This window comes from Delphinus delphis, chromosome 13 (assembly GCF_949987515.2).
Source record: "Delphinus delphis chromosome 13, mDelDel1.2, whole genome shotgun sequence".
Taxonomy (NCBI): Eukaryota; Metazoa; Chordata; class Mammalia; order Artiodactyla; family Delphinidae; genus Delphinus; species Delphinus delphis.
The window spans coordinates 68,266,816-68,278,963 of NC_082695.1; the positions used below are offsets into that span (position 1 = coordinate 68,266,816).

Below are 12,148 nucleotides of genomic sequence, written 5' to 3' on the forward strand. Positions count from 1 at the left end.
GGCTCCCCTTTATTGGGGCTTTGCCATGTTTCACTCAAGAAATATGATGAATATGAATCTTACACTCCTCCTCTAGGTTTCCAAAATCCAGAAAAGCCCTTTGACAGAAGCTAGCATTGATCGTTCATCATTATATTTCTCAGGCAGTTAGGATGATGCCTGCCACATATGAGGTGCCCGATAAATGTTGATTGATTGTATTAGTCTGAGTTCTCCAGAGAAACTCACGTGATTATGGAGGCTGAGAAGTCCTCCTGCATTTGGCAAGCTGGAGACCTAGTAAAGCAGATGATGTAAATTCCAGTTCGAGTCCCAGTCTGAAGGCATGAGAAACCCGATGTCCCAGCTCAAAGAAAGTCAGGCAGAGAGAATGAATCCTGTCTTACTCCACCTTTTTGTTCTCTTCAGGCCTTCGATGGATTGGATAAGCCCTACCCACATTGGGGAGGACAGTCTGCTTTGCTCAATGTACTGATTTAAATGTTAATCTCATCCAGAAACACCCTCACAGATACACCCAGAATAATGTTTAACCAAAACTCTTAGCACCCCATGGCCTACCTACATCCACAAATAAAATTAGCCACAACATTGACTGACTGAATAAATGAATGAAAGCATACTTTGGAAATTCCCGTAAGATGATATAATCAGTGCTGGTAGGGCTTTGTGGCAGGGTTATCAGGAGAACATAGATAAAGTAGGGAAGGGCTGGTGACAGTTATATGATGTAAAACAAAATATCATACAACTTTAAGAGCATGCTTTTCTGGTATTTGGGTGATTTGCCTGCCTTGAGTTAAGCACAGTTTACAAGTAGGCCTAACAGATATTAGCCACATTCATAATCAACTTTCATGAATGTTGTGACCGTTTGTTAGCCATGCGTAATGCGATTTAAGCTTGATGGAAAGCCTGAGACTGAATTCTGTAAAACTATTCATAACTATTGATTATAAAACAATCTCAGGTTTTGTAATAAGGATTTTATCTGCAGAGTAGAGAATGACAATAAAGTTATCGTCAGAACCTGTGGAGGTAAACATCTCTTCATGAAATCGATATACTCTAAATAGTTTTTTTTACAATTCACACTGAATAGAATACACTAAAAAGAGGGTTAGAATCATTAGCAAAATATCCTTTTGTATATTTTAAGATGTGCTTGTTTTAGGAAAAAAAATGAGAAAAATAACTTTCTCCCTTTAAAAAATATTTATTAACATAATTTTATATGGTCATATAATGTTAAGTACAGTGGATATACCATAATTTGCTTAAGAAATCACCAATTGTACAATTAGCCCATTTTCTATTGTTCACTATTTTCTTTTCTTTTTTATTTATTTGGGGGGGGATTTATTTACTTTTTATATTGTTCACTATTTTAAATAATGCTGTACTGAATAATTGTGTGTGTGTATATATGTGTATATATGTGTATATATAACCTTTTCCTTCATATATTTATGGAAAGATTCCTAGAAGTGGAGTGAGTTCTTGGGTTAAATTATTATGATGCACATTGACAAATCACTTTTCAAAGGTAGCGTATCAACTCATGCTTTCAGAATTACTGTTCATAATTTTTTGAAATCATTGCAACCTCAATAGGCTAAAGTGCTATATTATTTTCAGTTTTTGATTACTAATGAACATTTTTCTACATTAGAAGTTTGTCCTTCAAAGAATTCCTATAGAAAATCTTAAAGTAAAACAAGCAAACAAACAGCTCTGTTTGGTCTGCATGATGAGAATGAGTTTCCATTCGGCTTAATACATATATACAGGTAAAAGGCTAGTTTCAGTCATCAAAGAGATGGTGATACAGGTAGGAGAAAATGTAGCTGCCACTGTACAGGGGATGCCATCTAGCTCTTCCTTGAAGAAGGATTCTCTTCTAACCTTCACGTACAATCATGGCATTGATGTTCAATATAATTTGATTAGATTTTATGAAGAATCTCTCTCCAGGAAGACAATACCATGTGAGTTTGAGGAAGAGGTGGTAAAGCTCACTTCATTATTCAATCTTGTGCCGGAAAATATATGTTGTATAATAGCCCAGAAGGACGAAAAAAAAGCTTTTAACACGCTACCCAGAAAAATGCTTCCAAAATCTGCCTCTGTTTGACCCTGGCGTTAACAAAAGACATGGATGGGCCAAGCCAAATCATTCTTGACTGTTAGCAGGTAATGAAGTCAAGAGATGCCAACAGAGTTGTTAGTTACGTGGGTGTAGTTCATACCTGAAAACAGTCTCCAGGGGAAGGTTAGGTGGGGCCTGAAATCCAGCTCTGGATTTGCTAGCCAACCCCATGGGCTACCTTTTTAAACTCATCCCTTCAAAGGTGGCACCCTTTTCCAATTCTTATAAAGGTGTCACGTTGGCTACCAGAGGCCGTAAGGATGTTACTAAGAAGGATGACTTGGAGAATCCCTAATTGCTGCTCCATAGATTTGAAGGCCAAGAACCTAGCAAGGCTACTTGATGAGGTTAGGGATAGATCTGCATTCACACTGGCTCTTGATCACTCACAGCAATCCCAAAATGACCACTTGGTTCTAAGTCTTATATATAATCAAGTTTTCAGAGATCTGGGAAAATACCAGCCCTTTAGAGTATTTATATTGAACAAACCCCAAGCGTGATTCTGAAAAAGACTTCTTTGATGACATTTCTCATTGACTGTTTTTTGCCAAGGAAATGAGTTCATTATGTGCTGCTTATCTTACAGAGCTGGACAAACGACTGTGTAATTTGCCTACAGGTTTCTTTCCCTTGCACACTTCTTCTGTTACATCCTTCTGAGTTCAACTAATTGGCCACATGGATGTTTCTTATAAGATCACACACTGAAGGAGTGTGGCCGGTACCCGACAGACACGCTTCCTAGACTTGTTTTGTAATTCCACGTTCCAGCCATGGCTCTTTAGCCAACTACCTAGGAGTCTGTAATTTCACCAGTGAAAATGAAGTTGCTAAAACAAAAACAAAAACCTGGGGGAAAACGTTAGGAGGGAAATGATCACTCTCAGAGGGACATACGGAAATATGCTTGTAACATATTCTAAGAACGCTTTATTGGTCTTCTGGCTTCTGAAAAGCAACCAGATCTAGAAAACTTCTCTTTGGATTATGTCTATTCTCTTCCTCTGAGCTAATTTGAAAATTAAAAGGGGGCAAACAAGGTCTGGCTTTGAAGGGAGGTGGCTGTGAAGCTTTAATTTGGAGCGAACAAAGCATCTACTTCAGCTCTCCTCTGGCAGTTACAGGATATTACCACACTGCTGAATATTTAAAAGCAAGAGAGATTTCCAATCCCAAGGTCCGTCCCCCAATTGATAAGTCTATTTTTATTAAATGAACTTTAATGACTTAATAATTAGACCTTCCGTAGGAGGAGATGTGGACCCTGATAGTCTGCCAGAGAGGCCAGAGGGCAAATCAGAAGAGTGTACCGTTTTGAGATTAAAATTTCAAAGAAGGAATAGGCCCAATCTGAGGGTGTTGTGGGTGGAAGAGAGGCCTCCCAGGAGGAGGAGAGTCCTGGCAGAAACCTGGAATGCTTTGTTTCCACTTTTGCTTAAAAAACAAAGTAGCTTAGAATTAAATGAACAAGAGTGCATGTCTAAGCTATTCAAACTTTCTGACTATCTGGATCTGAATGAAAGATTTCTCCTAGTCTATGTGATGCGTGTGTGCATGGGTAGAAGAGTGCGGAGAGACTATTGTTCTCATTATTTTAATTCTCGGAGACTCACACTTTTGACGTCCCTGAAGATTTAGCAGCATTCATTGCCATGGTGATTTTCTACCTCATTTTTTTTAGCATCACAAAGGAAAAGCCCAAATGAGAAATGTTTGCTGCTTTGCTGTTAACATTTCTACTGCCCTGGTGACAGCCAACAGTTTGGTTGTGCCTAGCTCCTGAAACAAATCTGTATTGGCCAGAGCCTGATTGATGGCTGGAGCCATTGCCCTGCCTGTCCCAGCTGGGTGGGGGCTGGTCCTGAGACCTCTGATAACTTTGTTTCGGGGACAGTGATTTGAAGGAAGACGGGGAAATCTCATTCGAAATATCACTGTTTCACAATTTAAATACGGGCCTTAGATAAAATTTTCATGGATGCGCTAGACATCGCTTCCCCCCCCACCCCCCACAATCTTTTCAAATGAACGGCTGTATGGGTTGACTTTGTATGCTTATTAGGCTCAGCTCTTTTTCACTTTCCCTGAATAAATCCTTGTTTTCTCCCTCTCTTTACGCTCTTCTTCCTAGATTTCCCAGTGTATAAGAGCCTGGGATATTTGCCTAAACTAATTATCTGACCAATCATACATACTTTCTCATTAGACATATATATGATGGACAATTATATGCCATGCACTGTGCTGAGTGCTCAGAGTACAGAATAAAATAGAACCAGCTCTGCTTTTGTGGAATTTACAGATTAGCTGGGAAGATGGCTATTAAATGAACTCCACAGTTAATAAGTTATAATTGAAGTAAATGTTGCAAAGGGGACATACAAGAATAATTGGTTCTATCTCGATTTGGGGGAGGCCCCTCTGAGGAGGTGAGAATTCTGATACTGTGTTGGTACTATGAAATCCCAGGTAATTAAGCACCCGATAGTATAGTAAGTAAATGTTCTAGAAAAGAATTGTAGTTATGGCTGTTTATCAGGCCTTGGGTAACATTTAACAAAGTAACCTATATAAATAGACACTTAATGAATGTTTTTAGTGTAAAAATTAGTGTTAGAGAATTAGGAAGTATCCTTTACAAAAATCGAAATAAACAGGGTGAGACCCATTTCTCCTCGGTACTCTCATAGTGGCTATATATCTCTTGCTAACAACATTTAATGCTTATTATACAACTGTAATTAGGATAGTTAACATCAATAAAATTTCTGATGCTGAAGCCCAGGCACTTTTACTATTAGTAGCTTATAAAATTTAAGTTATAAGTGTCTATGTTTATCATTTCTAGGACAGGGGATAAAATGGAGTTCCCATATACGCGTGCCTGATCTTTCCATATGTAAAACAACGTGTTCTTTCCTTATTGTGGTTCCTGAACTGACCTCGCACTAATAGGTGCTGGTCTTTGTTAATGTACAGAGGTGCGAGTAATGTGTAAACTTGTCAGTTAGCTGGGATGAGACACTTCCAACAAGTCCAGCTGTCTTAGAATCCTGGGCCAGGCTAGGTGTGAAGGTAGGAACCTTGGGTATAATTCATTCTGGGAAACAGACTTTCCCCAAGGCTAATAATGAAAGGCCTCCATGGAAACAACCAGGCATAGGTTTGTGTGCTATTTTCAATTGCACAATACATCAGGCTGAAGTTTGTCTGTAAAAATTCAGTCTGGGGCAGAATATACTTACTAAACAGAGTTTTCTAGTATTGTGCTGATACTTGGGGGTTGAAGAGTCAGGAAGTACTGTTATATTAAACAAAAAACTCCTTTGGGGACATTTTCACTTAGATTGGGGAAATAGGGTATTTTAAGAAGTATCACTCAGGACAAAACCTTTTTTTAAACCATCATACATAATGTAAACATTTGAATGAGTTTCTTTCCCTTTCCAGTTCCATCTGTGAAGTGGAGACTGTAATACTTGAAGAGCTGTTGTTAGGAGTAAAGGAGTTAATTTATAAAGGAACTTAGAATAGTGTCAGTGATAAAACTCAGGTCTCCTGTGTCATTGGTCTGGATCCAGCAGCTCTCCAGGGAATCACATTGCATGGGGGTTGAATTGATGTTGTCATATGTAAAACCCTGAGACCAACCTTGAGGGTTGATTTAGGGTTTTCTGTTTGTTCTTTGGGTTTTTCATTTCATTTTGTTTTGGTACCATTTCTCTGTTTACCAACTGATATCAAATGGAGGCAAGGAGCAACAATTAAACAAACAAACAAACCCCTCCCCCCCCGTCTGTTCTTGTCCGAAAGTGGGACATTCCCAAGGAGAAGAGAAAGGTTCCACTTGGTTCCTAAAATCACCAAAAGCCCCATCCTAGAATTCAGCCCAGTTGGTTGATGCCAAGGGAAAAAGGCATCTTTTTAATGGATAGAGATGATCAGTCGCTATTTATGGTTTTATGGTGGCCTTGAACGTCTCTATTCTGTAAAAAAAAAAAAAAAAGGCCAAGGTAATCTTGCACCCAGGTGTGTTATTCACCATCCTAAACTGCCACAGAGTATGTTAGAAAGTGATACACCAACACTCAAATGCAGTTATCAAAATTTTCATGCTTGTAATAGTCTACTTAGACATGGAACCTCCGTAAACATTTGTGTTTTTTTCTTTCAGTAGATATTTGATATATTCTGTGGACTGAAAAAACACATATACAAACATATAAACACTTGTCAGCCTTTTATTTATACAGTCAACTATGTCATTCTATCTTAAGTTATAAGTTCTGTAAAAATTCAAAAGATTAAGAGATGATTTCTGGTAAGTAAGACTAAGGAAAAGAGGATTTTTTTGACTTAGTACTTTAAGAATGATGACAGATTTGATAGGGAGATGTTAGGGGAGAAGGTATACTTCTTAAGAGGAAATTTCATGAGAAATACGATCAAGAGGGAGCCAGATATAGACCTGTTCAATAAATCCAAGAATTCTTTCGTAGGAATTGTGGAAGATGAGCCTGGAAGGAACACTGTATTAGATTCTTGAGTACCAGGATTTAGGGTATGAGACAATATTAGAAAATGGAATGTTAGAGTTTCTTGAGTGAAAAAAAAACAAAAAAAACTTTGGTGATTTAGAAACGCTCCTCTTTTGACTATGTTTAGAATGGATTTAGGTAAGAAAAGAGTAGTGATAGGAATACCATTCGTGTTATGATTACAGTCTATCAAATGTGATCTAATGAGTTGAACCAGGCTTTTTCCATGAGCAGACTCTTGATGAGCGGGTAGCTGTTTTTCATGAAGATCTCGTTAAAATTATACGTGTATCTTTGTATTGCATCAGAGCCTTAAATGACTCTTATGAAAACACTGTATTTCGTTCTTATGAGTTATAGTGAGTTTAATGTTCATACGTAGGTGCTCATACTCTGCCTTGAAAATATAGTACTAAGTTGATAGCCTATAACTTCTTCTTTTAATACTGTTGCTGGTTTGTTGCACGACCACGAGATGAGAGTGATCAAAGACAGCACAATACTGGAAGCATTAATTCAAGCCGTATAGAACCTCGTAAACCTAGAATTTCTTTTTGATGCTTGGAGTTTCCTTTGTAGAGACACAAAGAAAAAGCTACAAATCATGTTTATAATTTCTCACTATATCAAATAATCAACTATTTGAAGTTTTCAAACATCGCATCATTAAATTTTAAGCGGTAATTCCAACCCCCTGTTTATTAAAATCTAAAATAACCATAGTGATTAAGCATGTGGAACAATAGCCAACTCCATTAAGCCCAATTATATTAATATATAATCTCATGCCTCATCTATGATTCTTCCAGCTAGATGAAGTTTATATAAAGGAACCAACTGTTGAGTATCAATTTGAATTACTCTTTCATTTTATGTTTTATTCTATGCTCTGGAACTCTTTAGGTGAATTTTGTGAATACCACAGACATTCAGATGTAAAATACATATTTAGAATTTTATCCAGTGTATGTAACTTGTACAGGACCATATATCTGAATATATAGAAGTATCCAGATATTTTATCAACTTATCAAAAATATTTTATTCTTACCTCCTTTGTGTAAAATGTATAACTTGTATGTGTGGGTAAATTACTCCCAACGGTGTTTCCTTAACTATAAAATAAAATGGTAGGGATGTGAAGACCAAGAAGAAAGCTATTAAGGAAACAAGTCAGAAACGTATTTGAAAAATATCTTGACATACATAACCGTCACAACATCTGGACACTACTCATTGCAGATTTGCCTTGTGTAGTATATATAAACCATTCGCTGTTCAAGTATATGCTTTAAATCCATACCAAAGCCAATCAGTAGTAGATTAATGTGGCTTCTTTTGAATACACTCAAGATTATACGCTACAGACAGCCTGGAAATTGGACTTTGAACAATGAGCTAGGGCACAAGTTAATGGATTCCTTTTGATCTTCATTCAGTGGTGGATCCAGCATAGTTATAGATTATTTCCAGTTAACTAAATGAGAAGAATAAAATTAGGCATGTGGTTTGCTCCCACTGTAGACACATCTGTACTGCTGAGACAGATAGCTCCATGGATCTGGATTCCAGATGAGTAATTTTAATACCTAAGTGTAGGATATATTTCCATTGATAAATTAACACATGCATCAAAATTCATATTTCTCTTTGGTCTAGAATCAATTGTCCTTGCTAAACCATGGTGCCACATCTCCAGATCTGTAGGTCTGTTTATGAGTGTGGCGGTAGTGAGTGGTAGACCATCTTTGGCAACTTAAATCTATTCCGTATGTGATACTGATGTAGTTTCCTTTTTCATAGATTCAGTTACCCTGTGGCTCAAAAGACTAATCTTTTAGTCTTTTGGGATATGAAATGCTACCTTAGCCTAGGATGTGAGACTTCTCCACAGCATTTCTGATTGTCTCTCATATTAAATTATGATGTTTTAACCTAGGTCATTTTGCCTTTGCCCTTTTCACTCCAGCAAAATTTTTATCAGATTATAGGGAAAGTTAGGTTTGTGAGAATTAATGGACCCCAAATAAACCTAACAGTAGTTAAAGCTGAACACATCAGAATTTGTTATTGACTAAATACTGGTAGAAAGTTTCCTGACAAAATTTAAACTGAGACCTAGGAAACTTTGACCTACTTATAATAGATCTATAAAATAAAAATCGCAGTAATGCAAATATGATCAGAAAAACTTGACATGAAACCCAAACTGATGAATGAATGAAATTTTATTGTGAAATGCACATACAGGGAAACCAATTCCAGTAAAATTAAAATATTGGAATATAACTGTGATGAATACAACACAAATCAAGAAATTAATATTAGTTAATTGGATTAACTCTAGAAAGTAAAATTGCCAGTGATCCATCAGTGGTGACATAATTCATTCAAATATGTTTGTTTGTAATCGCAAAAAATGTTTTCACGGTCAAAGAACTAGGGTCACAGATATCCATCTGTTCATAAAAGGGGGTTCAAGAGGGCAGGCTCCAGGTACCTTCTACCCTTCTCATATACCGCATCATGATGGAGGAGGCTTCTCTCTCACCATTCTTCATGCTCAGTGATAGCCAGTTTATTTATTCTTTTGTCTTTTCATTTTCCCCTACGTTTGCTTAATCATCCATATGGATGCATCTTTTTTACATGTTATTTCAAATGAACATCATAGTCGTCGTATTTGTTGAATTCGCTACTATCCCATTTTATAGCCCAAAGAAATGAAACAAGTTACCAAAGGACTCACACAGAGTAGGTGGCCCAGCCAGACTAGAAACACAAACTGGTCTAATTCCAACTTAAGCATTTTTTCATTTCACCACAGCTATAACTGGCGAATACTGATGGTCATTTACCTTAAGGAGTCAGCCCATGAAAGATTGTTCTTTTTTACTATAATTTCAAGACTCATCTTTCTTGAAACTGCGCTGGGTTATGTCATATGGCCAGTCCTTCATAAATCCCCATAACTTCATAGTCCTTTGTCCAAAGTTGGCTAACAGTAAGAGCATAGGATGAGAATTTGGAAGAACCAGGTCCCCTTGGCAGGATTACATTGTAGTAACTGTGTGAATGCATGTGGGATTTCACTTCTCTGAACCTCAGTTCCCTCATGTATAAAATTAGGATGATCTTGCCTGCTTTGTTTGTTTTATAAGGCTGTTTTATTACCCAATAAAAACAAAACAGTTAGCTTCTAGAGGTTAATGGCAACATCTTTATCATTTTTCAGTCACGGAAACTACTGTTGGGCCAGACGTAATGTGGTAAAACGTGGAGAGCAAACGAGATGTATTTTGAGAAGATGCTTTATAGAATACAATTTTCTAAAAAGAATACAGGTGTGATTTTTTATTTGGTGACTACTGTGCCTCCTCTGAAAGATTTACCCTTTGTTCTTTGTGTTTCTCCTAGGACCACTGAGGTTCCTCTCCCAGACAGAATCTGTCACTGCCTTCATGGGCGACACAGTGCTGCTCAAGTGTGAAGTCATTGGGGAGCCCATGCCAACCATACACTGGCAGAAAAACCAACAAGACCTGACTCCCATCCCGGGCGACTCCCGCGTGGTGGTCTTGCCCTCTGGAGCCTTGCAAATCAGTAGACTTCAACTGGGAGACATTGGAATCTATCGATGCTTAGCCCGGAATCCAGCCAGCTCAAGAACAGGAAATGAAGCGGAAGTGAGAATCTTATCAGGTATTGCTGATAAGATTAGCGCTCTTTATTCTCTTCAGAATTATATTTTCTAGAGTTGTTTGAGCAAGTTTTCCTTTAACACATATTTAGTAGTTGTTTTTAAGTTCTGTATTGTGTATTGCATTTAGTTTTATATATTTTTCTTCTTTTCTAAATGAACCATTAGATGAGGGTATGCCAAAAGCTTTTCTTATCTCTCCATGGTTTGTAGTTGAACTTTCTGGTACAACAGAAACAGGTATTTTCCTTATGTTTGGCTTCATTCACTCATTCATTCCATTAATAGTTAATGAGTGCTTCTTTGTGCAAAGCTCATTGCTAAACGTTTTTATGTTAGTTGATTCTCCTCTGGTAATAGTCTAAGAGGTAGTTATTGTTATCCCCATTTTCAGAGGATGAAGGTGAGGCTTAGCAAGGTTAAGAGACTTCCCCAGCTTAATATTGAACATTCATTTGCTTATCCATTCATACACTCATTTCTGTGAAGCATTGTGCTAAGTACTAGGGATACAGCAATGACTGAGACTGACACAGAGCCTGGCTTATATAGAATTCTGGGTGAACATGGACATACGAGTAATTACAATAAAGTGTGATTGACACTATGATAAGGAAAATGTTTCTTTCCATCTGTTATCTCCCTTTCTCTTCCCTGGAAAATCTCTAAGTCTCTGGCCTCATTTTTCTCTCCTAAATGATCAGAGGTTAGAATGGATATTTTCTAAGATCTCTTCCAATAACTGCTACTATCTTATATCTATGTAATATCTATCAATACTTTCTCATTTAATTTTACTTGTAGGGTTTATTTAGACTCATTTGTGAGAATCACAAAGAAGGCAACACTTGAGTAATTGTAACAGACTCGCTGTCAAAGCACTGGCGTTGGCTCGTCTCCACATTCTGTATGTAGTGGTCACAAGTCCTTCTGCTAGGTAGAGGGTAACATCCCCAAGTCATTCCAAATGCAGACTGGCAATGTGATTGAAAGTCTCCAAAGACCTCAATTTAGGACATCTCTAAAACCGCTTCTAACCCTTTTGTGTATTCTCTCCTCTGTTAGTCACAGGGATACTGACTTAAATGTGTCCACAACCATCAGTGACACTGTTGCCTTCCATCCTCTAGGCAGTGACAGATGCAAATGCAGCATTTATTCCCAACACGTACATGCATTTATTTACACATCCATTAGATACACAAAAATTTTAAATATTTATATTCACATACCCTTAATAATGCATCTGAGTCAATCAGATGCGAAGCCCAGGTAAGCCACGTAGAAAATTGGCAAGAATATGTTTGACTATGTTAATACGACCGAAAGGTGTGTTTTCCAGTGGTATTAAGGGATAAAGTTGGACTAATTAAATATTAAATATGAAATGGAAACATTTGAAAGGCACAGAGACATAATCATCAAATCACCATTTACATTCATTTCTTCACCTTGCAAAACACATTTGCATTGTAATCCATGGAGATTTATTTAAAGCCGAATTTCATATTGTTAATTTGGCTAAAATCAAGAATATGTCGTTGTACTTTGGAGGTGTGTGGGTATTATTTACCTGAATGAAAACTCGTATTTTTTTTTAAGTCACTACATCTAATGAGAATTTTTCTCAAAGTTCTATGAATTCAAGTATAAACTTCACAAAGGAGTTATGAGCTAAGGTAATAAACACACACACATTATTAGCATACTTGATTAATCCTGTATTGTGTATTGTTGACCACATAAAGGACCTTGCTG

General features: G+C 37.2%; 1 protein-coding gene across 1 annotated transcript in view; it reads left to right on the top strand.

Moving 5' to 3' along the window:
- Window positions 1-12,148, top strand: part of DCC (DCC netrin 1 receptor) — a 766,342-nt gene that overhangs the window by 120,627 nt on the left and 633,567 nt on the right. Inside the window, exon 3 of the mRNA XM_060027782.1 lies at window positions 10,108-10,392. Within this exon, the coding sequence (XP_059883765.1) occupies window positions 10,108-10,392 (285 nt within the window). The remainder of the gene's footprint in view (window positions 1-10,107; window positions 10,393-12,148) is intronic.